We start from the raw sequence: 27,206 nt of genomic DNA, 5'->3' as shown, positions 1-27,206 counted from the left end.
GACAACACACTTGATTTTCAATGCTGTTAAGTACATGAGAACTAAAGCAGATGCCAAAAACCGAAACTGTAGTCCAACAATAACATTAATTTTTACTAATTCAGATATGCCTGACAAGCAACACAATAATGCACTGAAAAGTGTTTATCTTCTGCCAAGGAGTTAAAAAAAACATGGAAATACAAGTCTCATAAAGGCAAAATCAAACAAGTAAAGAGAAACAGGATGGGGTAGTTTTAAAAATGTGTTTTTAATTCAAATAAATGCAACATATGGCTTAGTATTATATAGCTACTGCAAATTTATACACAAGAAACTAATTAGTCTACTATCTGGGCATAGATGACTTTGAACATTAATTTTCTCCCTTCAAGACAGATAGTAGTTCACCATTTTCTTTCAGCTCCTGCAAAGAAAGAGAAAAGACTGTGAAATAAAGGACACATTCTACAAATGCAAAAACCTTATTATGAAACCAAATCAGAATATATAAAAACATGAAAAACAAGCACATTTAAATCAATCATTGATAAATACATTGCTTTTCTTAAGCAATGTGTATCCATCTCTTTCTCTGTCTCTCTCTCATTTTATAGATACTGCTTATCATAAGCAGTGTCTATAATATAAGATAGAGAGAGAAATGGATATCCCTGACAGGACTTTGGGAAATACTAAAGATGTTTCATGTAAGGTTGAGACATTTATCATCAACAGGCAAGAGGGAAGTACTTAAGGATATGATGACTAAGTGATGTCACCCTTTTTCTCATCAACTAACTGAAAAGATAGCTGAGAAAATAAAATACTGTATTACTAAAACAGTCATTAAAAGTCAGGTACAGATGTGTAAGTACACACCAAAAACAAAGGACTGTTGGGTTCTTCTGCAACAGCTACTAAGCCATTCTTTTAAATACTAGTTTCTATTAGCAACCACTATGAAACAGATCCCATCAGCCCCATGACTCAAAGTCCTTGAAGCTTTGTTCTTCTTGGCAACTACAGGACAAACATAATTAATCTTATCCTATCTAATGAGAAACTTCATCTGCAAGAGTAGAATGGGGATGGGGAAACACGCAAAAGAGCTTTCCCATTCCATTCCGCATGTGAAAAAAAAATACCTACAGTGTACACCACAATGGTATACTAGACAAAAAATATAGGTAGACATGCACATTCCCTAGCAGCATGCAAGTTGATCTGACTCTGCCTCACTTTTAAGTCTGACTTCAAAGCAGATGGCATGGACTGTGACTTCAAGGTCATAAGATTCGTGACACTTCCAAGATGGCTGCATATTAAGTAAAAACTTAATTTCAACTCTCCTAGTGTGAAAACAGAAACTCAGAAAAAGAGAGCCAGTGAACTCATTTTTGGGTAAATTTCAGTTACTGCTTAGAACTCATTTTCTGGGTAAATTTCAGTAACTTCCTAGTAAGTGCACTGCCTGGATACCAGCAAAAAAGAAATTCAGAAAACCTGAAAGAAAATCAACCAGAAAAGGTAAGGAAAAAAACTGTCTAGGAAGAATTCTACATCTGTTTAGCAAAAAGCCTTGCCAGCTCCAGCTTTGGTGCAAAACAAGACTTCCAGTAACCTAGAGGAAAAAATAATTCAAACGTATTCAGAGCTGATTAAAACAAACACTGATGACGTACATCAACAACAAAAGGCTGGACAAAATGTAAGAAGCTTTAAACGGATATTTAGATGAGGTGATAAAACTGCAAAAATAGTAAGTTGAAATGAAAAAAAGGCTGGCTGAATACCAAACTGCTCAAGAAGAGATGTTTAAAAAAATAATGGAATTAAAGGACAGAACATGCAGGGAAAATCTGAGATTTTCTGCTGTACCAGAGAAGCTGGAAGGAACGGATGGTATTGATTTTATGAAAGCACAAATAACCAGCTGGGCAGGTATTCCACATCAGGAGCAATTAACTGAAATGGCACATTGTATGTTCCAAACCTGGCCATGAGAAAGCAACCTAGACCTTTAATAGTAAAGATGCAATTCTATCAGCAGAAGGAGTTGATTCTGACAAAATTGTCAAAAGGACACAGTACTAAAATTGGGAGACAGTAGAGTGTTTGTGGAAAATGATTATTCACTGTACACCAGACAGAAGAGGAATACATTTATTCCACTAATCATGGAATGTCGAGAAGCAGGTGCAAGATTCTAACTGTTGTATCCAGCTGTCTTCAGAATATTCTTTCATGAAGGGACAAACTCATTTTTTGATGGAGAACATGCCAAGGAAGAAATATAAATTTTATCCAACAAAAAGTGAGCTGTGAAACAAGATGAGATTCTGCTTCTTGTTGTTCTGGTAAGAAAGACCAGAGAGACTCTGCCAGTGAAACCTTTTACAGTGTTCCAACAGAAAATGCTTGACAGAAAAAAATCACAACAGTTGGCTAGAAGAATGAAGAGTACGCTGGCAAGGAAGGAGAGACTGGATTGGGGAGATGGAGATACAAAGGAATAAAACCAGCAACGTAAGACTTTGTTAAACTTGTAGGGGACTTTAAAGCATATGCCCCACTTCATGTCATTAACGTTTGGAGGAAAACCTAGGAGAGGGGAAGAGGAAGGAAAGTGTTAACTGTAAGTAAAACAAACTTATGTTCTTAACAGTAATATATGTATAGTGCATGATCTATGCATGCTATAAAGTAGCTTTCTCAGTTATTTTCAAGTGTAAGGGGATACTAAAGTAAACAAGTGCCCCTGTGTTTTCCTTCTCTTTCTCCTTGTTCAGTTTTAAGAATTCTAGGCACTGCTTTGTAAAATCTAAACAAGAAGAAAGGTCTGTTCAAACAGCATAATACAAGAAACAAAGTATGTGCTTTTTCTCGTTCTTGCATAGGGGAATGACTGGATTAAAGCTCTTGGATTTATCAAGTAACAAGTTTTAAGAGAAAGCAAATAAACATGAACATTGAATATAATAAAGCTCTCCTCTAGCAAGTAAATAAATACTTGAAGAACCAACTCTGTACCTGGTTCTCATGTCTCCATGGAGACAATCTGATAAAGAGCAAAAAAAAAAAAAAAAAAAAAACAGAATATTTCTTTCTTTTAATGGCTTTCTTTCAATGGTTAGGAAATGGTTTCCTGAAAGCAACAAGTATTTTCTCATTCTGGCAAAGCAATAAAGATAAGACAAAACTAGAAAGCACTTGGCAGAAGTACAAGCATTACCATAATTCTCAGCATGGATAACCTTCCTTTTAGGTTAACCCAGGTCTGTTACTGTGGCTATCACTTTGGGACAATTTGTCCTATTATGAAGGGTAAAACTTTAACATTTGAAGAGGTACACAGTTTTGTGTATTAAGTTAATAGGATTTTGAGTGTTTTGGGGTGTATTTTTTTCTTTTTTTGTGGACTTTCAATAAAACAATGTTTTTTAAGGTGTGGCATAGGCTCAAATGGATACGACAAGAAACAACTGTATAAAAGGTCAACCTGCCAAACAGTGTCTGCATGTAACACAAAAGATTAAACTAGATACTTAACAAAAAAGCTGTTACAAATAAAAGGTGAGAATAACTTTTTAACATAATGGCCCTTTTGATATTATCTTTAAATATTAATGGTCTCACAGATATATACAAAAAAAGAAAAAGTAGTGAGCTATACTAAAAATATACAATGCAAATACCTATGCTACAGGAGCCACATTTGGAAAGAACAGAACATGTGAATTTGATAAAGAAAGGTTTCAGGATGGTTATTCAGCGGAACACCTGGGACAAAGGAAGAGAGGGGTACTTATAATAATTGCAAGAGGAGCTTCAATAGTGATAGAAGAGGATAAAAAAAGATAATAATGACAATTATGTAATACTAAGGGGTTACTGGCAAGGGAGGAGGATTACACTGGCATGTACTTATATTCCACCTAAAACTGCTATAATGGAGCTTAAGAAAATTCTGGGAGAAATAATCAGTTTTCAGCAAGGAATATTACTTACAGGTGGAGGCTAGAATTTGATTTAAAGCAAGGAAGCTGTGTCTGGGGGACCCAGAAGGGGAAAATATAACAAAGGAGGGTAATGTGTGAAGAAATTTATAAATATTTGACATGGAAGACATGAACTCAGTAGCAGGAGTTCAGAGTGAATTTACATATTACTCCCCATGATGCAAAAACCAGGCTAGGCTAGACAGAAAAAGAAGTTATGTCTTACCATAACGTTCCATCTGTGTTGTAGATCTTCATTCATTCATTCATTACTGATAAGATTTCGGTTCCGTCCTCGGAACCAAAACAGCCGTTTCCAAGCTCGCGCCAGCCAAAAACTCTCAGCTAAGACCTACCCATAATGCCCCTCTCATAGTCTCTTCAGTTCGAGTTTGCCTGCTGGGTGGCCCTAAGGAAGGATATTCCTCAGCACCATAGAGCCAAAAGATGCCCACACCTTGGAGGCCAAATCCAATCTGTAATGAGTGATAAAGGTATGAGGTCTTGTCCAAGTGGCTGCTGTGCAGACAATCATCTATAGAGGCTCTGGAATGAAAAGCCACAGAAGTAGCCATCGATCTATTAGAATGATCCTTTATACCGGAAGGTAAGGATAGTTTATTCTGATGGTAGATAAAGGTAATGACGTTTCTAAGCCAGGAGGATAGAGTCACTTTGGAGACAGGTTTACCCAATCTGGGTCCCGCAAAGGCCACAAACAACTGATCTGTTTTCCTGAAAGATTTAGTCCTGTCCAAATAAAAACAAAGCTGCCTATGAACATCAAGTGTGTGCAAAAGATACTTCCATCTGTTTGAATGCTGAGGGACGAAAACTGGCAGGTCAATAGATTGATTAATGGAAAATCCAGAAATGACCTTGGGCAAGAAGGAAGGGTCAAGTACAAAGAGACACTATCGCTGTGGAAGTTCAAGTAAGATTTCTTGACACTCAGGGCTAGCAACTCGGACACTCTTCTAGCTGAGGTAAGTGCTACTAGAAGTAGTGTCTTCCATGATAAAAATTTTATATCACATGAATCAGAAGGCTCGAAAGGAGGGCTTGTTAATGACTGAAGTACCAAAGGCAAGTCCCAGGGTTATATGGGGGGCTTGACAGGAGGTTTAACGTGTAATACTCCTTTCAAAAAGGCTTTGCCCAGACGGTGTGACATAATAAGAAGTTATGTACTCACCATAACGTTCCATCTGAGTAGGTAGACTTCATTTGTCTGCAACCATCCCACCCTCCTTCCCCCTAACCTTCGGATGTTATTTGGCCAGAAGTTTTCACTCTGCCCTTTAAGGAAGGTAGTTAGTTTCCTTTTTCAACCTTATTGGTTATGGGCAAACTTGATCTGAGGTCAGTCAGGGATGGCAGAGGATTATGGGTGAAGGGGAGGAGCTAGGAGCTCGGATCTAAGCCATGAAAGATTGCCGGCTCTGCAGAGCCAAAGGATGCTCTCCCTCGAGAGATAATATCCAATTTATAATGGTTGATGAAGGTATGAGGTGAAGCCCAAGTGGCTGCTGAGCAAATATCATCCAGGGGTACTCTAGACCGAAAGGCAGTAGAAGTAGACATGGACCGAGTAGAGTGGGCACGGACTCCCTGAGGTGCGGGCCTGCCAGAACTTTCATAAGCCAAAAGGATGCATTGTGAAATCCACCTCGACAAGGTGACCTTCGACACAGATTTGCCTAAATTAAATTTTGCAAAGGAGATGAACAACTGGTCGGATAGTCTATGACCAGCCGTTCTATGAATGTAAAAACGCAGCTGTCTATGCACATCTAGAGAATGTAGTTTGTATTCTCCTTTGTTCTGGTATTCAGGAAAGAAAACTGGCAGATTAATGGATTGGTTAATATTTGCCTCGGAGGCGATCTTAGGAAGGAACCAGGGATTGGTCCTGAGATAAACCCTATCCTTGTGGAAGGTCAAGTAAGGAGGTTTTACACATAGGGCTTGAAGTTCAGAAACCCTCCTAGCTGAAGTAATAGCGATGAGAAAGGCCGTTTTCCATGACAAATGTCTGAGATCAGCTGAAGCTGCAGGTTCAAAGGGGGGGAGCTGTCAAGGCCTGAAGTACTAAAGCCAAATCCCAGGGAGGCACTACTTCCTTTATTGGAGGTCTGAGTAGGAAGGTGCCCTTCAGAAAGGTCTTACATAACTTTGTGGTGATCAATGGACCCAATTCGTGTCCCACGTGGTAATGAGAGATAGCTGCTAGTTGAACTTTGACTGTGGAACAGCTAGCCCCCGATGAAAAAGCCCTGAAAGGAAATCCAAGACGGCGGGCAATGGAGCTGTGAAAGGGTCTAGGTTCTGACGCTCCGCCCAAATAATGAAACTTTTCCATTTACTCCTACAGACTTTCCTAGTAGAGGGCTTGTGTGCTGCTACTAGGATAGCTTTAACTGGGGAGGAGATACCGGGAGTCCTAGCTACGAGTGGAACTGGAGCAACCAAGCCGTAAGCTTGAGATTGTCCAGGTTCGGGACTGGGAGGCCTAGGGGGTGGGAAATCAGATCCAGGAGGGGATCTAGAATCCAAGGTGGATTCACCAGATGAGACCAGAGGTAAGGGAACCAAGCTTGACGAGGCCAGAATGGGGCAATGAGGATCATTTTGCTCCCCAACTGACTGGCTTTCTGTAGAAGCTTCAGCATCAGAGGTAGAGGAGGGAAAGCATAGAGTAGACCGGGAGGCCAAGCATGCACCAGAGCGTCTCTCTGGAATTAGAGCGAAGTAGCTGTTGCATTTCGTGTTTGACGGAGAGGCGAAGAGATCGCAACTGGGTTGTCCCCATACGGCAAATATCCGCTTCACTACCTGGGGATTGAGAGACCACTCGTAAGGAGACAGAATGGTGTGACTGAGTTTGTCCGCCAGGATGTTGGACCGTCCCGGAATGTGCATTGCAATAAGAAAGCGGTTGGTGGAGATCGCCCATTCCCACACTCTCATAGCTTCTCGACAGAGTGGGTAGGACCTGGTTCCCCCTTGTTTGTTGATGTATCAGACCACCGACATGTTGTCTGACTGAACTGCAACTGTTCCTGTAGAAAGAAGGCTCTGAAGTGCTTGCAACGACAACAGCACTGCCCTCATTCTCTAGGACATTTAAATGCAATGAGGTCTCTGCATCGTTCCACATGCCTTGGACCGTCCTGCCCGCATAATGCCCCCCCACCCGAGGCGAGAGGCGTCCGTGGTCACCGTGGCGAGAGGAGGGGCCATGGAGAAAGGGCATCCCGCTTGGAAGTCCGGTGATTGTAAACACCATGCGAGAGCCCTTTTGTAAGCCTTGCTGAGGGGAATGGGGTGACTGAGAGGGTATCGATGGAAGGACCATTGGACTTGGAGAATCCACTGCAAAACCCTCATATTCAGGCGGGCCGTGGGGAGCAGGGTAATTGTGGCCGCCATGGAGCCCAGAGCCCTCAGGACCAATCCTGCCAGGGGAGCCGACGATAGTAAAATGGCCCGCACATGAAGTCTCAGGGTGTGAAGTCGTTCGGTGGTTAAGAAGGCTAGTAAGTTGTTGGTGTCTAATCTGGCCCAGATAAAGTCCATCACTTGAGCTGGGTTGAGAAAGGATTTGTCCGTGTTGACGGTGATCTCCAGCCGGGAAGCAAGGTGGAGAAAGTAATTCCTGGCTGAGCAGAGTAGATGCCTTGTTGGGATGGTCAGGAGCCAGTCGTCTAGGTATGGGAACACCTGCATTCCCTGAAGCCTCAGGTGGGCCGCTATCACTGCTAATACCTTGGTGAACACCCTGGGGGCTGAGGTGAGACCGAAGGGAAGGACCCTGAACTGATAATGACTGGCTCCTAGCTGGAAGCGGAGAAACCTCCTGGATCGTTTGTCCATCAATATGTAGTAATACGCATCCTTGAGGTCTATCGAGCACATCCAGTAGCTCTCCTGCAACAGGGGGAGAATGGATTAAAGGGTGACCATCCGGAACTTTTCTTTGGTTACTGACAGGTTCAGGAGGGAGAAATCGAGGATTGGCCTTAAGTCCCCCGTCTTTTTTCGCACCAAAAAGAACTTGGAGTAGTAACCCGATCCGAACTGGTCTGGGGGGACGTGTTGGATGGCTCTTTTTCCTAAGAGCTGCTGAATTTCCGCAGCTGCAGCCTCCCTCTGATCAGGTGGGACGTCGGGGAGGCGTTTGGGTTGGTGAGGGATGTGAGAAAAGGGAATTTGGTATCCTCTGGATATGATGCGAAGCACCCAGCGGTCTGTTGTGATGGACTCCCAAGCTGCCAGGTGCCTCAAAAAAACGTCCCCGACTGCCTCCAGAGAGGAGCAGTCGGGCAACCCCTCAGGGTCGCTGGGTGGGCCGGTCAGAGAAAGCTTCTCTGGACCCACCATTCCTCAGGCCCCCTCTGCCTCTAGGACGGCGTCCACCCTGTCCTCCTCTGCCACGGAAGGACTGGGGGTCCGGAGTGGACTGGGATTGTTGGGACTTCCGGAACCACATCTTCTTCTGTCCCTTTTGGTTCTTGGAGAAGGACCTCCGGGAGCAGAGAAGCAGACTCAGACGGCAGACAACGTCTTCCCGTCCTTTTCGCTCTGGACCAAAGTCTCGCGAACAGTCTTGCCAAACAGGGCAGAACCATCGAAAGGGGCATTCGCAAATGATGCCTTGAAGGGTTCTGCGAAATCGCAATGCCGGAGCCAGGCCTAATGCTGCATGACGAGGCCTGTTCCGCTGGCTCTAGCGGCTCCCTCTGTGGCGTGGGACAACAGCCGCATAGAGGTGTTAGATATGGACCTGAGAGTGGCCATTCGAGTGGAGTACAACCGTTTTTCCTCCACCGACATGGACTCCGGGGGCAACGCACCATAACTCTTTGATAAGGTCCCGCTGCAGTCGAATAACATGTGCCATGTAGTTCAGAGACCTCACTGAAAAGGTCGCTGAACTAAAAGCCCGCTTCCCTAAATGGTCCATCAAATGGGACTCCATGCTCGGTGGATGGACCCAGGGGCTCTCCTGAGCTAATTCCCTCTTGTTGGCCGCCGCCACCAACATGGCATGTATGGGGGGACCCTTGCTCCAATGGGACCTCTCGGAGGGCGGACTACTTCTCTTGTCCGGGCGTTTGGGGACTGGCTCCACAGTGTCCGGCTCCTTCCACGCCCTAGTGGTAATAAGGTCCACTAAGGCGTTGGGTGGAGGGGACACCCAAGAGGTAGATGGGCCTGCTTCGAATGCCTCCAGGAACACAGATTCGTCCGAGGAAGCCTTGGGGGCAGACCACCCCCTCTTATCTTGAGCATTTCCATGATGTCTCCGAAGGAGACATCCTCGGGGGGGTGACCTAGGAGAGCCTTCCCCTTCATCCAAATCCGTGTCATCTGTCAAGAACTCGGGGGAGTCCACGTACCTCCTGTTGCACTTTCGCTTGTGAGGGACGTCCTCGGGGGGGCTGTCCAAGGGTGTCTCACCAGCCATGCCCTGTTCCAAGGGAACGACCTGGGACATCGAAGCAGGCTGTCCCTGGGGCCGGGTGATGGAAGCCGGACCCAACAGAGAGGGAGTGCGGGGTGGAGCCGAAGCAAGGACCGGGGGCCTGGAAGCACTCAACAGTGCCCTCTCCACCACATCGAAAGCAGAGGGAGAGCCGGTCTTCTCTGGGATCCGAGAGCAAACCCTCGCTCGGATCCGATGGACGGATCGGGGTTGGCACCGAAGCCATCAGATCCGACGGACCAGTGTGCTCCGACCTAGATGGAGCCGAAGACACACTGATTCCCTCGGATCCGACGCTCAGCCCACGGCTCCGAGAGCCCGGATCTGACAAAAAAGGACCTGACAGGCTCGAGGGAAGAGTCGGCGCCGAAGTACCAGATACTGTCGGCACCGACCCACCCCCGGCTCCAAGGCTGCTCGGCTCCGAACCCGGGAAGCGGGTCAGAGAAGGAGCTATCGGAGCAAAGAAGGGAGTCGAGCTCCCCCCCAGGGGGGGGGGGGAGGCAGGAGCACACCCATCTGCAGTTGGGCTTGGAGAAACCTTTGCATCATCTGGTCAGAATCTGTGTCGGAAAGACTGCGAGTTGATCTCGAAGAGGCCACCGAGGCTAGCCGGGAGTGCCGCCTCGATGACCTCGACGGAGATCAGGTCTCCTCCTCCTTGGGGCCCAGTGAGAAGCATGGAGACCAGAGCCGAGGAGGAGACCTAGAAGCCCTGGAGGGAGAAGACCGCTTAGCCGGGGGGGCCGAAGCGGAGGCCTCGGCCCGCTGCTTGTGGTGCTTCTCCCTCCTTTTTTCTTTCCTGGCCTCCCTTCTCCTCCGGTGCTGCAACGGGAGTTTGAGTCCCGACCGGAGGGAGAGAGGCAGGAGTGGCCGCCGCCGAAGCAGGGGAGGAGGCCACAGAAGCACCGGAGGCCGAAGCCGAATCCGGGGGCAAAAGTCCCACTAGGATTAACTTCGACCTCCGGTCCTTCAGTGCCATGGGCTTGAACGCCGCGTAGATAGAACACCCAGAGGAAAGGTGTTCAACCTCAAGGCACCGTACACACCGTGTGGCCATCCGCTGGAGAGAGCTTATGGCCACACTCAGTGCACTTAGAAAAGATGGGTTTTGGGGCCTCAGACATCCTAAAGAAAACCCACTCGTTAGGCCCCAAACACACAACACACAAAACTAACGACCAGTGAAGGGGAGGGAGGGAAAGTTTAACTAAAGGGTTTAAACTAGGAAGTTTTACACCAAAAAAAAGGAACCTGAACACTCAATGCTCACACACACTTAAGGGGGATAAGAAAAAATGAGAAATTTCTCTTACAAAAACCCTGCGATACCAGGAGCTCAAGAACCTAGCTGCTGACAAGGACCACGGCAAACTAGATCTGAGGTCAGTCAGGGATGGCAGGTGATTATGGGTGAAGGGGAGGAGCTAGGAGCTCGGATCTAAGCTATGAAAGTTTGCCGGGTCGGATCTGATTCCCAAAGGTGCTGACAAATGAAGTTAACTACTTCAGATAAGAATAATTTAGCAAGATAAGCCAGCAAACTGTGATGCTGAAACCAAAATCATTTTGGTTTCAGCATCACAGTTTGCTGGCTTATCTTGCTGGTTTCTATGTTTGAATTAAAGCCGTGCAATTGACTTACTTGCAGGGGCTTTTACTATAACAGAAGAATTATCAAATCCATTATGAAAATATGTGATACCTGCTAAATGCACAGTGATTGTCGATGTTGAGGCTTCTGCATGCAGAAGAGTAGTCAGGTATTTAAGGGCATTTTAAATAGGCATAGAGAAAGGGTCTATGTTCTGATCTTTGGCACAAGTAGAGAACCTAGTCCATTTACTAGAATAAATAATGGAAGGTTTGTGTGAAGCCAGAAGAATCTCACAAATGGCAGATGAGATATCAGACTGCCTGGCAATCACTGGAAGTAGAGGAACCAAGCTATGAGCTTGAGGCTGTGGAGATTGGGGTGAATCAATCCCCGAGGATGAGACAGCAGACCTTGAGATTGATCCAGGATCTACGGGCTGTGAATCAGATGAGGCCATAGGAAAGGAAAACCAACTTGACGGGGCCAATAAGGGGCAATAAGGATCACCTTGCTTCCCGACCTTTGAGCTATCTGGAGGAATTTCGGGATGAGGAGAACCGGGGGAAAGGCATACAGTAGACCCGGGGGCCAACCATGCGCTAGAGCGTCCCTCGGTGATTCCCCCCAAGGGAGGATTAGGGCAAAGTAGCTTCTGCATTTGTTGTTTAAAGGGAAAGCAAACAGATTTCAGCAAGGCCTGCCCCAGCGGTGGATTATCCGATCTGCTATTACATGACTGAGGGACCACTCGGGAGGCATCAGGATGTTCCTGCTCAGATTGCCTGCAATAAGGTTGGAACTCCCGGGAATGTGTATGTTGCTATAAGAAAGTGGTTTGAAGCTATCGCCCAGTTCCAAATCCTCATGGCTTCCTGACACAGGGGGTAAGACCTGGTTCCGCCTTGTTGATATACCAGACTGACATGTTGTCCGATTGAACTGCAATGGTCACAGAAGGGAGGGATGTATGGAACACTTGCAACGCTAACAGAACTGCCTTCAGTTCCAGGACATTTATGTGCAAATTGGTCTCCATGGGGGTACCAGGTGCCTTGGACCATCTTTTCCTGGAAATGCCCCCCATCCTAACAGGGAAGCATCCGTGGTCACTGTGGCCCTGGGCTGGGGGACACAGAATGGTCGACACCAAAGATTCGATTCTGGCTTCATCCACCACAGCATTTCTTTCTTGCAAAGGTTTGTAAGGTATATCATGTGGTCGAGTGGGTGGGTTAAGATCACCCATTGTGAAGAAAGGAGCTATTAATATTCTCATGTGCAACCTCGCCAGTGGTACTACGGAAATGGAGCCTAAGAGTTGCAGTACAAGGCGTGCTGATACAAAGGTCTGTGGAAGGAGGGCTTGGATCTGGTGTCTTCTTTTCAAAAGCCTGTGAGGAGGAAGGGAAGCTTGACAGGATGTTGTGTCAAAGACCACTCCAATGAATTTGTGTTTTTGTTGGGAACATTTGAGGTTTGTCCTAGTTGATCGTAATCCCCAAGCGGAGAGCAAGCCCTTGAGTGTAAAAGAGGCTGCGGGTTAGAAGATTCCTGGTCGAGGTGGTAAGGAGCCAATTGTCAATATGGAAACACCTGGAATCCTTGTACTCAAAGATGAGCTACTACAACTGCCATACATTTGGTGAACACTCGGGGGTGCTGTCAAGAGACTGAATGGCAGTGCTCTGAACTGGTAGTGATCGGCTCCCAGCCAGAAGCTGAGAAATCTCCGGGAGCAGATCCATCTTTATGTGGTAATACGCATCCTGGAGATCTACAGAGCACATCCAGTTGTCCTTCCCTAGAAAGGGGAGAATAGACTGTACCGTGACCATCCGGAATTTTTCAGGTTTGATAAATTTGTTCAATAGGTTGAGATCCAGGATTGGTCTCCGGTCACCTGTCTTTTTTGGCACTAAGAAGAACCTTGAGTAAAACCTGGATCCTCTCTGGTCTGGTGGGACTGGTTGGATGACTTTTTTTCTTAGCAGCTTTTCTATTTCTATGGCTGCTACCTCCCTCTAATTGGGTGGCACATTAGGGATTCCTTTGACGAGTCTGGGAGTTAAATCGAATGGTATCTCTGGTAGCCTCTGGATATTATTCTCTGCACCCAAACATCGGTAGTAGTAAGTTGCCAGGCTAGTAGGTGCAGAGAAAAACGACCCCCGACTGCTTCCAGAGGAAAGCAATCTGGCCACTGCTCAGGAGCATTGATAGGGTCGGCCGGAGAAGGAATCTCTAGCACCCTGGTTATGCGGACCCCCTCTACCCCGAAAGGGGAGTCTTTCAGATGAGTTTCCCCCTCTGCCTCGAGGGGACTGCTCACCACGAGTGTCACGAAAAGATCCTTGGGATTTCTTGAACCACAATTTCCCTCCCCTCTGGTTCCTAGAGTAGGATCTCTGGGGGGAGTGGGAAAACATATGCCCACAGCAGACAAGGTCTTTCCGTCTTTCTCACTTCGTGCTAGTGTGTCTTGAACTTTGGGACCAAAAAGTGCAGATAGTCAACAAGCGTGTTGACGAAAGAAGATTTAAAGGGGTTTGTGAAATCACACAAATGCATCCAAGAATGATGTCTCATGACAATGCCTGATGCGGCAGCTTAAGCTGCCTCCTCAGTGGTGTGAGATATCAAACACGAGGAGTTCGACCTAGATTCAAGGGTAGCTAGCTGTGAAGCGACAGTGTCATGCACCTCATCAGGTAGTACCCCCCACCAAAGAGGAAGACATTTCAGAAATGAGGTCTCTTTGGAGGCAAGTGAAGTGTGCCAGATAGTTCAGCGACCGAATGGCAAAAGTCGTTGAAGCACAGGTCCGCTTCCCTAGTCTGTCCATGGCCCGAGACTCCCTGTTCGGAGGATGGACAGTGTAACTATCTTCTGCCAGTTCCCTCTTGGTGGCCGATGCCACGACCATGGAATCAACAGTCAACTGCTTGGACCAGTTGAGCTGGTCTTCAGGGGTGGACAGAGTTGTGTCGAGCCTCCGGGGGACAGGTTCTATGTTGTCCGGTGCCTTCCAGGCACACTGAACGATCAAACCTGAAAAAGGAAGCCGGCAAGACAATAAACCTCAGCAGATGCACCAGTTCCAGACACAGTGATGCTGATAAACTGCAAGTTAAAATTTTATTTTAAGCTCAACAATAATAGGCTTTTCGTCAGTGTCCCACACCAACTTCATCAGAAAAACAAACACATTCCAGCTTAAACCTTAATAAAAAGCTCATAAATCACATGACTACTTAGCAATTAAGCCAATACATTCACAACACCTGCTCAAACCCTTTCCTGAGGACTCAACCTTACTGAACAAGCAGTAAAAGGAATATCCATACTTTTGTAAGCCATGCTGAAATAGATAAAAAATAGATAAAGAAATTAAAATGGATGCAATCTACAAAAATAAATACAATAAAATTACCTAACCAAACTTCTTAATTTTAAAATACAAGAAATGGATAACATTCCATTTAAGCCTGGATAATGATAAGCTTCTAGTTTTAGCTGCCAAATTATTTCCTTTTGTTCTAAAAGTAACGTATCTGGATCCCCCCTATTGGAAGGAACTACCTGATCAATGACTGAAAAAGTAAATTCATGACCAGAGTATTCCTTAACATGTCTGGCAAGCGCATTCTCCATCTTCTCTTTTTTGATGGCATAAAGGTGTTCATAAAGGCGTTCCTGAAGTTTCCTGTCAGTTTTTCCTATATAAAACACCGGGCATGAAGAGCACCTAGCCAAATATACCACATGTGAACTGGCACAGTTAAATCTACCCCTGATGGGGTATTTGGTCTCCCCAATACTAAAAAAGGTTCCTGCTTTAATAAACCTACAGTATTTACAGATATTGCATTTGTACATCCCCCTAACCGGGGCATGGTTTGATTTCATCTGTAAAATACTCTTCAGATTCAACCCCCTCCTAAACGCACCTTGGGTGTGATCTCAAACTGTGAGTTACCTTGCAAGTCTAATCGTAAAATACTCCAATTTTTCTTTATGATGGAGGAAATGTCCCCTGCATCAGTACTGAAAGTTGTAATAAAACTGCAAAGGTAATTCACATGGGCTTGCATATGGGATGGCTCGGGGTTCTGGGGTGCTACATTATTGCCCAAAATTGGTACGTAGAACCCATTATTTCTCTTACCGCAAACTTCCTTGACCAATTCTGATATGAGATGGTCCGGGTATCCCCTGTTCAAAAAAAGGTCACGAATAAACTCACATTCTTCAAGGAAGTCGCTGAACTTAGACACCATCCTCGCCACCCTCACCAACTGCCCCTTTACTATCGACCTCTTCTGATGGAAGGGGTGACTGCTCTCAAAATGTAAATAACTGTTAGAAAAAGTTACTTTACAATGAATTTTGGCAGAAAAACTGAATGTACATTTCAAAAAACTGGTGGAGGTATTAAAACTATCTAACAGTGTCTCAGCCACTTCCCTCTCCCCCTGTAGGATGATAAAAATATCATCCAAGAATCTAGTATAAAGCAGGGTTTTCTCCAGAATTATAGGATTAGGGAAAACAAACTCTCTCTCCCAGTAAGTCATCATCAAATTAGCAACGCTGGCCCCAGAAGGAGACCCCACAGGGACCCCTATTAATTGGTGGAACCAACGATTGTTAAAGGAGAAAAAATTACAGGTCAGACTGATGTCCAATAACTCCCTCACCATCAGAATGTCCCCAGCAGGTGCCTGTTTAAAGGTCATGATAGCTTCAATCCATTCTAACGCTATGGACAGAGTACAAATCAATAACATCGATTGTCAAGAAATTACTCTCCCCTGTACAAGGAGTACGATTAACCCTCTCAAGAAATGACCAGGAGTCTTTAGAAATGTGGGACTCACTGGACACGTGTCTTTCGGCTTTTCCCAGTTAGGGGTCGCCACAGCGGAACTCCAGTCCGCTAATGATTGGCAGTTGATTTTTACGTACCGGCTTGCCACGCCTGACGCACAACTTTCAACGAAGGTACGCCCATTCACGCATGTCTCCACGCAGAAAACGCTCTAGCTGAGAATCGAACCGGACAGCGTCTTACTGTGAGGCGACAACGCTGCCGCAGCACCACCACCGCTTTTTCAAAATTGTGTCCACCACCTTCGCCCCAGTGCAAGTCACACAGGACAGGTATCCTGGGGTTAGGGGTACAGATATAGTTAAAAACTTCCACATTAATGACTTCATTAATGAGCATGTCATTGAAATAAGTACAGACCCTGGAACCATCTGATTTAGTACCAGAAGCAGAGGATCAAAATTTTCTAGGACAATGCCTCAACCCATCAACCCTCTCCGGGGAGGAGGCAGAGATACAGAACCAGGAGGAGGAATTAGGTTTGCCTGTCTTTTCTACAGTATTCCCAGTAATGAGCCCGTGTCAGATTGTTACCAACACTGGAAAGGACTTTTAAGATTTACAACTATTCAGGGTTTGTTTTTACCCCACCACTGGTGGATCTCCTGGCTAAGGGTTTGACATTTGTAACCAGTAGGAGGGCAGATGTGGCCAATACCTTGACTGACCTCAGGCTTTTTATTAGAAAGCTTAATTTCCAGCTTATTTTTGGTGATCAGGTCATGATGCTGAAGGATTTTCACGTTCCAAGTACATTTAATCCCCCTTTACATCATTCTCTTTGCTTTTTGAACGATTGTGTGACTTAGACATTCGTCATTTATTGAAATGTAAACAAATTGTCCCTTATAATATCAACAAAGATGAGAAGTGTCTTTTAGAATTGTTAACCAATTCTTCTGTGAGGGTTATGCAGCCAGACATGGGGGGAGGACTGGTAGTGATGGAAGAGGTAGATTACATTCAGAGAATGGAAAATATTCTGGCATCTGAAACCTATAGGGAGATTTCGAAAAATGAGTTGAATCAGAGTGTGACTAGGGTCTGTACTTATTTCAATGACATGTTCATTAATGGAGTCATTAATGTGGAAGTTTTTAACTGTACCTGTACCCCTAACCCCAGGATACCTGTCCTGTTTGGATATCCGAAGATTCATAAGAATGTGCATGACCCCCCCCCCCCATGCGCCAATTGGTGAGTGCAAGGGGCAGTGTGACTTACGCTGGGGAGAAGGTGGTGGACACTATTTTGAAAAAGTATGTGTCCAGTGAGTCCCACATTTCTAAAGACTCCTGGTAATTTCTTGAGAGGGTTAATCGTACTCCTTGTACAGAGGATAGTAATTTCTTGTCAATCGATGTTATTGATTTGTACTCTTCCATCCCTCATTCCATAGCGTTAGAATGGATTGAAGCTATCATGACCATTAAACAGGCAACTGCTGGAGACATTCTGATGGTGAGGGAATTATTGGACATCATTCTGACCTGTAATTTTTTTCTCCTTTAACAATCGTTGGTTCCACCAATTAATAGGGGTCTCTATGGGGTCTCCTTGTGGGGCCAGCATTGCCAATTTGGTGATGACTTACTGGGAGAGAGAGTCTGTTTTCCCTAATCCTATAATTCAGGAGAAAACCCTGCTTTACACTAGATTCTTGGATAATATTTTTATCATCCTACAGGGGGAGAGGCAAGTGGCTAAGATACTGTTAGATAGTTTTAATACCTCCACCAGTTTTTTGAAATTTACATTCAATTTTTCTAAGGACAGGATCTCTTACTTAGATGTGGAGTTATTTAAGGATATCCCTTCAGGCTGTTTTTCTGCCAAAATTCATCGTAAAGTAACTTTTTCTAACAGTTATTTACATTTTGAGAGCAGTCACCCCTTCCATCAGAAGAGGTCGATAGTAAAGGGGCAGTTGGTGAGGGTGGCGAGGATGGTGTCTAAGTTCAGCGACTTCCTTGAAGAATGTGAGTTTATTCGTGGCCTTTTTTTGAACAGGGGATACCCGAACCATCTCATATCAGAATTGGTCAAGGAAGTTTGCGGTAAGAGGAAGAATGGGTTCTACGTACCAATTTTGGGCAATAATGTAGCACCCCAGAACCCAGAGCCATCCCATATGGAAGCCCATGTGAATTACCTTTGCAGTTTTATTACAACTTTCAATGTTGATGCAGGGGACATTTCCTCTATCATAAAGAAAAATTGGAGTATTTTACGATTAGACATGCAAGGTAACTCGCAGTTTAAGATCACACCCAAGGTGGTGTTTAGGAGGGGGTTGAATCTGAAGAGTATTCTACAGATGAAATCGAACCATGCCCCGGTTAGGGGGATGTACAAATGCAATATGTGTAAATACAGTAAGTTTATTACAGCAGGGACCTTTTTAGTATTGGGGAGAACAAATACCCCATCAGGGGTAGATTTAACTGTGCCAGTTCACATGTGGTATATTTGGTGCTCTTCATGCCCGGTGTTTTATATAGGAAAAACTGACAGGAAACTTCAGGAACGCCTTTATGAACACCTTTATGCCATCAAAAAAGAGAAGCTGGAGAATGCGCTTGCCAGGCATGTTAAGGAATATCCGGGTCATGAATTTACTTTTTCAGTGATTGATCAGGTAGTTCCTTCCAATGGGGGGGTCCAGATACGTTACTTTTAGAACAAAAGGAATTAATTTGGCAGCTAAAACTAGAAGCTTATCATTATCTAGGCTTAAATGGAATGTTATCCATTTCTTGTATTTTAAAATTAAGAAGTTTGATTAGGTAATTTTATTGTATTTATTTTTGTAGATTGCATCCATTTTAATTTCTTTATCTATTTTTTATCTATTTCAGCATGGCTTACAAAAGTATGGATATTCCTCTTATTGCTTGTTCAGTAAGGTTGAGTCCTCAGGGAAGGGTTTGAGCAGGTGTTGTGAATGTATTGGCTTAATTGCCAAGTAGTCATGTGATTTATGAGCTTTTTATTAAGGTGTAAGCTGGAATGTGTTGTTTGTTTTTCTGATGAAGTTGATGTGGGGCACTGATGAAAAGCCTATTATTGTCGAGCTTAAAATAAAATTTTAACTTGCAGTTTATCAGCATCACTGTGCCTGGAACTGGTGCATCTGCTGAGGTTTAACGTCTTGCCGGCTTACTTTTTCAAGTTTGGTTTGTTTTGCGGCATTTCAGTTTTTTTGTGGACACTGCACGATCAGCTTTATAAGCTCATCCACAAGTGGGGTCACTCAGGAAGTAGATTGCCAGGCACGGAAGGCCTGCAAGAACACTGATTCCTCAGAAGAAGGGTTAGAGGACTTCCAGTCTCCCCACTGATTGAGGATTTTGAGAATGTCTCCAAATGAGACGTTGTCTGGGGGAAACCGTGGGGGACCCTTCTCCCTCATCACAATCTGTGTCCTCAGTGATAGATTCCTCAGGGGAATCAAGGTGCTTCCTCTTGTACAGTTTCTTCCGGGGTGGCTCCCCAGTGTGATCTTCTGACTAGGACTCTGGAGAAAGGGTTCCCTTCAAAGGGAGGTCTTGCGGCTCCCATGCCCGGGATCCCAAAGTAGGTGGTTGGGATAGCTGCATGCTAGAGGGGGGGCTCTTGTGTTGATGCCAATGGTGCTTACTGCAAGCCTGTGGAGGCAAGGACCCTCTCCATCACCTGGAAAGCAGGCCAGCCCAAGGAGGGATAGGAGCCCGGGACCAAGAAGGACAACCTCGGAACCAGGGTCACACCCCACCCTGAGGAGCCCACATCCAGGTGAGGAGCTCCGAGAGGACTGGAAGCTGTCAGAGCCGTGGACATAGATGGCGCCAGCAAAAAAATCGGCGCCGGGCTAGGTACCAGGGTGCCGACAGTCCAAACACTGCTCCGAGAGTGTACCAGCTCCAATGGAGCTGATGCAGCAAAGGAGGTTGGTGCCCACAGGGGAAACTCCGCAGTCAGAACAGAGACAGTATGCACCGGGGTGGTCATCGGTACCGAGCTCTCCAAAGCCTGGGTAGAAGGCTGGAGGAAGATAAACAGGTGAGTATGCTGTGAAGGGTTTCCGAGCCAAAGGGAATGGAAGGTCTAGCCGGGGTGGGCACTCCCCTAGCTGCGAGAAGCTGGTCCACAACCCACACTACATCTTGTTCAGAAAGGCTCCTGGCAGATCTATAGGAGGCTGCTGAAGGAGAATCAGGTCTTTCAAGAAAGGGGCTAAACTGGTGCCCCGAAAAAGGGTTGTAAGTTGGGGAGTATCTGGTTCTTGGGAGATGTTCAACCTTAGGAACCGACGTCATAGTCTGTGGAGCTGAATAAGCTACTGGCACCAAGGCCGGGGATGGTGCCGAAGCTGGAACCGAAATAGGAGTCAAGAGAGACGGCAGCAAGGGGGAAGACACAGGGCCTGGTGCTGAAGAGGTCTGCGCCAAAGGCACCGGAGAAGCTCGGTGCCGACTCAGTCCATAACTGTCGGGGATGTAGGAACAGAGTGACTCCATTTTTCCTTGTGTTTCTTGGTTTTAGGAGATGGTGAGACCTCCGACCCAGACAGAGCCTCCGAAAAGGGCGTTTTGACTAAACCTTTCAAAATTAATTTGTTTTTGTGCTCTGCTAGAGTGAGATTGCTAAAACTAGAGCATATGTCACAAGAAGCATTTATATGGTCCACGCCCAAACAGTAAACGCAGCGAGCGTGACCGTCCGAGTTGGGCATCTTTCGCCCATACTTGTCACACTGTTTAAACCCCACATTAACTTTGTCTGACATAATACTGACAACAAAGAGCTATCCAGACAGAAACAACAACAAGGGAAAAGAAAAGGGAGTTTTTTTTTTTTTTTTTGAGAAGATAAAAGGAAAGGAGAGAATACCAACAATGGTATTAGAAATACCACAAGTGGTAAAAAAAAAAAAAAAAAAAGAGGGCCTACCAAAGGCAGGAGAGAGGGACAGTACCAACGATGGTAAAAGGTTAACTACCAAAGGTAGAGGGTAGGAATTAGAAGCAGGTTATAGGTGAGTGAAGAAAAAGGCAAAACTGACTAAAAAGAAACAAAGTTTTGAGAGAAAACTACATAAAAAATACAAAATTTCCACTTAACTTTGAGAGGCTAGGCATGTCTGACGAGGAACGAGGCCAACGAGATCTGAAGAGACTATGAGAGGGGCATTAAGGTCTTAGCTGAGAGTTTTTGGCTGGTGCAAGCTTGGAAAAGTACAGTTGTGTACACTTACCATAAATGTAGATGTTCGAGTGTACTCAATGTTGCAGTCATTACACATTTGGGTTATCTGCTTGCAGTAGCCCTCAGTTGGCCTGATTAACAAAGTCTTGGGTCCTGTGTCGGATGCTGTCCCCTCTTCCATGACATCAAGGGTATAAAACATGCAGCCAACGCCATTACATCAGTTTTTCTTGCCCCAGATGTCAGGTGCCCCCCTAATGGGAAGCAATTAAATCTATAATTACAAGGATATACCTCCAACAAAAAAGCAAATCCACCAAAAAGCTTTTTGAGCATAGTAAGGGAGAGTAGAGGTATAGCCAAAAGAAGAAAGGGGGCTGGAGGGAGGGTAACCAGGACTGCAACAGCGAATACACTCGAACATATACATTTATGGTAAGTGTACACAACTGTACTATGTTCTTTGTGCTTCACTGTTGCAGTCATTACATTTGGGTAGATTCCCAAAGCTAAGGTTGGGAGGAGGAATTTAAATAGAATTAGGACCACCTATAAGGCCCTGCAAGACTGCAGTGGCAAAGCCAGCTCTGGCTTTAAAGACAATTGGCAAATGATAATGCTGGGTGAAAGTATGTACAGAACTCCAGGAAGCAGCTTCTAGGATGTCCCTGGTAGGGACGCTCCTGAGAAAGGCTGTGGAGGTAGATGCAGCCCTGGTTGAATGGGGTCTGATGCCCTGTGGAACAGATTCTCCATGGTGCTTATAGCAGAAATGAATGCAGTGGCCTATCCATTTTGAAATGGCTTTCCCCTCTGTCCCTGCAGCAAATGCCACCAGCAGTTGTTCATTTTTCCTTTGAGGTTTAGTCCTGTCCAAGTAAAATCTAAGTTGTCTGTGCACATCTAAGGAGTGCAGTATCCGTTCCCCTTTGTTCTGTGGGTTAGGAAAGAAGGTAGGCAAATGAATAGATTGATTAAGAGCCACACTGGATACCACCTTGGGCATGAAGGAGGGATTGGTTCTGAGGGACATCCTGTCCGCATGAAAGATGATGAAAGGCTCCATTGCCATAAGGGCCTATAATTCAGACATCCTTCTTGCAGAAGTGATTGCTAAAAGAAAAGCTGTTTTCCAGGAAAGGAATTTTGAATCTGCAGTAGCAGCTGGCTCGAAAGGAGGAAGAGTGAGTTTCTCCAAGACAAAGTAAAGGTTCCAGGCTGGAGTTGGAGCTCTCCTGGGTGGCCGTAAATTTTTCGCCCCTCTGAGGAACTGCTTAAGCAGTGGGTGAGAGAAGAGGGGAGGGCTCTGTGCTATAATGAGCTGAAATGGCTGAGGCATGAATTTTGATGGAGGAAAAGGACAAGCCCTTATGAAGCATCTCAGTCAAATATTGTAGAATCTGAGGTAAATTGGGCACTGCTGCACTCATCCCTTGAGACTGATTCCAGGCACAAAATCTCTTCCATTTTGCAGCATAAGATTTTCTAGTACTAGGCCTCCTTGCCTCTAAAATTATGTCCATCACTGATTTACTGAGAGATGGTAAAGGAGAGATTAGGTAATTAGTCAGGCTGCTAGGTTCAGGGTTTGCAGCTGAGGGTGCAGAATCTGGTTCACCTGCTGAGACAACAGGGAAGGAGTCTGAGGCAGGTGCCATGGGGCCAAGTGTGACACACTGCGCAAGAGGGGGTTACCAGTGTTGGTGTGGGCAATCTGGTGCAATTAAAATCGTCCTTGGCTTGTCCAATTTGATCTTTAGTAGTACCTTGGAGAGCAGAGGCAGAGGAGGAAAGGCATAAACTGATAGGCTTTTCCAACTGAAGGATAGAGCATCCACTTTCCAAGCTAGCTTGTGGGGAATCCTTGTGCAAAATTTGTCCAATTGATGCTTCTGGGGGGAGACAAACAGGCCTATATCTGGGCCCCCTCACTTGCTTGTCAACATATTGAAAATCCTTGGTTCCAGTTTCCACTCGTGTGGGTCCATGAGGTTTCTTAGTCCGTCTGCCAGTGTATTTAGTTTTCCTGGCAGGAATTGAGCTTGCAGATTCACTTGGTAACTCAAGGCTGTGTTCCACAGTGCCATGGCTAGTCTGCAGAGGGGGTAAGAATGTGTACCTCCCTGCTTGTTTATGTACCACATGACAGTGGTGTTGTCCATCATTATCATTAGTTGTCCTGGAAGACTGTCAGAGCATTCTGTACAGCTAACATTTCCTTTTGATTTATATGCAGGTGCATTTGACTTGGGTTCCATTTGCCCTGAATGCACTTCCCTGCCAGGTGAGCCCCCCATGCATAGTCTGATGCATCTGTTGTTAAGGTTTGGGCGGCAGGGGGTAGTGTCAATGGTAGTCCCCTGTTTTGGTGGCAGGACTCTGCCCACCAAAGGAACTCTAGGCGTAGGCGAAGTATGATATGAATCATTGCTTCTAGATCCTGTGAATGTTGACACCTTTGGCGTTTGAGATACCATTGCAGTTTCCTCATATCCAGCCTTGCAGATAGCTGGATTTTTGTGGCCACTTGTTTGAAGTAGGCTGTCAAATGAATCCATTTTCTCTGGCATGAGGAAAGCCATCTGGGAAGTTGTATTCAAGCTTGCTCCCAGGAATGTAATTTGTTGACAGGGTACCAGGTGTAATTTCTTTTCGTTTATAATGTACCCCAGACAAGTCAGCACCCTTTGAACAAAGGCCAGATGATTCAAAAGTATGTCCTGGCTTTCTGCCTGAATTAGACAATCGTCCAAGTATAGGTATATCTGAATATTTCTTTGCCTGTAAAATGCAATGACTGGAGCTAGGCACTTTGTGAATACCCAGGGCACAGTAGATAAGACAAAAGGCAGTGCATGTAGCCTGCTTTGAAGTGTAGGTATCTTCTGCAAGATTCCCTGATAGGGATGTGCATGTATGCTTCTTTTAAGTCGTGTTGCCAACCATGCATCTTTGCCTAGCATAGGAAGCAGCTGGTGAAGACTCAGCATTTTGAATTTTGGACTCACCAGAAAGGTGTTTAGAGTAGAAAGGTCCAGGATAGGGTGCTATGTATTGCCTTTTCTGGGTACCAGGGAAAGTCTCGAATAGAAACCTTGTCTCTTTTCCTCTTCTGGTACCAACTGAATAGCCCCCATGCTTAATAGAGAGAGAACTTGATTTTGGGCCTCTGATTTGGGGGTAGATCTGGCCACCCGCTTGGTGTTGGTAACATGTGGAAGTGAAATCTGTATCCTTGGGACACTATATTTAAAACCCATTTGTCCTGGATAATGAGCTCCCAGTTTTTGGCATGCAGACCAATCTTTCCGCCTAAAGGAGCATTCAGTTGGGAAGTGCTTGGAAGTTTCAAAAACAAGTAATTGAGACAGTTTTCCATAGAGGGGAGTCTTACTACTCCCAGATTTGGGTGCAGAAATCCTCCACTGCTTAGTCTTGTGTGTCCCCTGGAACTGAAATCTGGGGTTTCTGCTGTGTCTGGGTTTGGTTTGAAAAGACCTGGAAGGGGCTGGAAATGACCAATTCTTAGAGGGCCAATGCCTACTAAATCTAGGATGCTGAACTTGCAAGAAAGCTTTAATAGTTTGCATAGATTTAGCTTTGTCTTCCATCTTTTTAAGAACTTCCACAGCCTTGTTGCCAAACAGGCGATCCTGATTTAAGGGAGCAACCAACAGTTTAGCTTTAACATGATCAGGCAAAGATTGCTCCTTAAACCAAGCATGCCTTCTGAGCACAGACCCAGTAACAGCAGCCCTGCCAAGAGGCCTCTAATGATTCAAATCCACATTGCAAAGTATGTTTACCAACCTGTTCAGCAGAATGCATTAAATCCTGTAATTCATTATTTTCGGCACAATGAGGAATCAACATAATTTTCTGTTTAAGCAACCCAATAACATGTTGTTGATACTTTAACATATGAAACTGGCAGTTTAAAGCCCTAATGACCAAGGTTGCGGAAGTGTAAACCTTCTTACCCCATCTATCCAACCCCCTGGAGTACCTATCAGAAGGGGTAGGATTTTTAGCAGTAGAAGCCTTAATGCCCTTGGGTCCCTGTGAAATAGTCTCTGGATCCGCAATAGGATTTTTAAAAAGAAACTTGTGTGAATCAGGAACCCTGTAATATCGGTCAGGTTTTCTGGGAGCAGGAGTCAAGGAATCAGGGGCCAAACTAGATTCCGAAAAAGGCATCATCAACAATGTCTAGTACAGGAGGTATAGCTAAAGGCCTATGCTGAGGCAGGAGTAAGAAATCCCTAAGCCTCTTTTTTTGAATCAGAAAAATACTGGCTTTCCCAGTGGAAATGCTCCCTTAGAGTACGTAAGGTTTCACCAAAAGAAAAATAGGGGAAGCATAGGGAATACAGTCCTCTGCATCAGAATCCTCATAAGTAGATAAGGGCAAATCCAGATCATCAGAAGAATCAGAAAAATCAGAATCCTGGTCAGAAGATTCATAAACAACTTCAGTCCTAGGTCTCTTAGAAGGGGGAGGTTGGCTTCCTCTGATTAAAGTTATAAGATCTTCAGCCATTCTTATTGTTTGTTTTTTAGGCATAAAGGCCTGGGCATAAGTTTCTTAGGCATGGTTTGATATTTAGGCCTAAATGAAGAAGGAGGAGTCTATTTAATATGCAAGTCTGTAGGCCTGAATACACCCTCAGAAGCGGCTTCGGACCCTTCCAAGGTAAGACATCGACAGGTTCTACAGTTGAAGCATCTCGCGGCATACCGGACTCTGAATGTGTCTCAGTAGAGGCCTGCGAATTAGAAGTAGCGGGTATTGGGGACTGCAAAAGCACCTCACTGAGTACCGGCAAACTAGTGAATGGCTTAGGAGAAGCGTCGTCGGCAGCTCTGGACCTAGGCGGCCTGTCTCTGTCTTTATCTTTATGCTTTTTCGGAATCCCGGTAGTCTGATGGCTAACCGAAGACATTTCTGGATAATTAAACCGAGAACCTAAATATTTAGAGGCGAAAATATACAGACGACGGATCGTGAGCTGATTAAATAAAGCACAAAACCGACAGCAAGGTACGTCGTGGTCAGGGCCCAGGCAAGGAATAAAGTACAAATGAAAATCTTTGTGAGGTATTTGCTTTCCACAAGTAATACAATTATTAACTTTTACTGACATCGGTAAGGAGCAAGAAAAAGTTTCCCCAACGGGGTACTTAGCTTTAGTTGAAGACTTCTGTTCTGAAACTCGAAAACGAAAATTTCAGGAGTCGGCCGACTGGCACTTGCGAACTGCTTCTGCTTCGGGCACCGCATGGCAGGAAAGACTGATGTAATGGTGTCGGCTGCATGTTTTATACCCCTGACAACCTGATGGCATGGAAGAGGGGACAGCATCCGACGCAGGACCCAAGACTTTGTTAATCAGGTCAACTGACGGCTACTGCAAGCAGATAACCCAAATGTAATGACTGCAACAGTGAAGCACTTAGAACATCGGCCGTGTCGGTTCCGAGGATGGAACAGACATCCTATCAGTAAGGAATGAATAAAGATTTACAACATCAGATCTTGCATTTCACAGGAACAAGTGTATTTCACTGACAGTTCTAATATGCATCGAAAAACTATTTCAGATCATGAGACAATAATATCTAAAATACAAGCGTAGGATAATGAAATAAAAATAAAACATTGGAGCTTTCCTAGCTATCTGTCGGGGGTTATTAGAAAAGACAGAAATTTCTTTTGAAAATATAGATAGGAAGTGGGATAAAATTAAAATGGAATTTAAAAATAGGGTGGGAATAAGAGAGAGATATATGGTTAAGAAGCAACAAGAATTATTTAGAGGGACTGACAAATGTTATAGTACAGAATAGGAGGAATTTCAGTGAAAGAGGAGGAGCACTTGCAGACTGCTAAGAAGAAAATAAGGATTACCTTGATAACATGCATGAGTTTAGAAAGATTGCTGTTAAGCAACTGTTTTTTTTTTTATAATAATGCCAAAGCACACAAAACTTTTAGTGCAACGAATCAGGCAACAGAAAGAAGGTTTGTCACCAAGCTTAAGGAACCTGTAACAACGAAGATAACAA

General features: G+C 44.9%; 1 protein-coding gene across 2 annotated transcripts in view; it reads right to left on the bottom strand.

The window, feature by feature from the left end:
- Positions 1-231: 231 nt before the first annotated feature.
- GLRX3 (glutaredoxin 3) overlaps positions 232-27,206 on the bottom strand; it is a 669,028-nt gene continuing 642,053 nt past the window's right edge. For both annotated transcript variants that reach the window (XM_044056332.1, XM_044056331.1), the window contains one exon: positions 232-406. In XM_044056332.1, the coding sequence (XP_043912267.1) occupies positions 356-406 (51 nt within the window). In that variant the 3' untranslated portion in view covers positions 232-355. The remainder of the gene's footprint in view (positions 407-27,206) is intronic.

Source organism: Protopterus annectens, chromosome 14.part0 (genome assembly GCF_019279795.1).
Source record: "Protopterus annectens isolate FY-2018-M chromosome 14.part0, PAN1.0, whole genome shotgun sequence".
NCBI classification, from domain to species: domain Eukaryota; kingdom Metazoa; phylum Chordata; order Ceratodontiformes; family Protopteridae; genus Protopterus; species Protopterus annectens.
The sequence above is the reverse complement of the archived record's forward strand: the minus strand, read 5'-3'. Positions and strand labels throughout refer to the sequence as shown.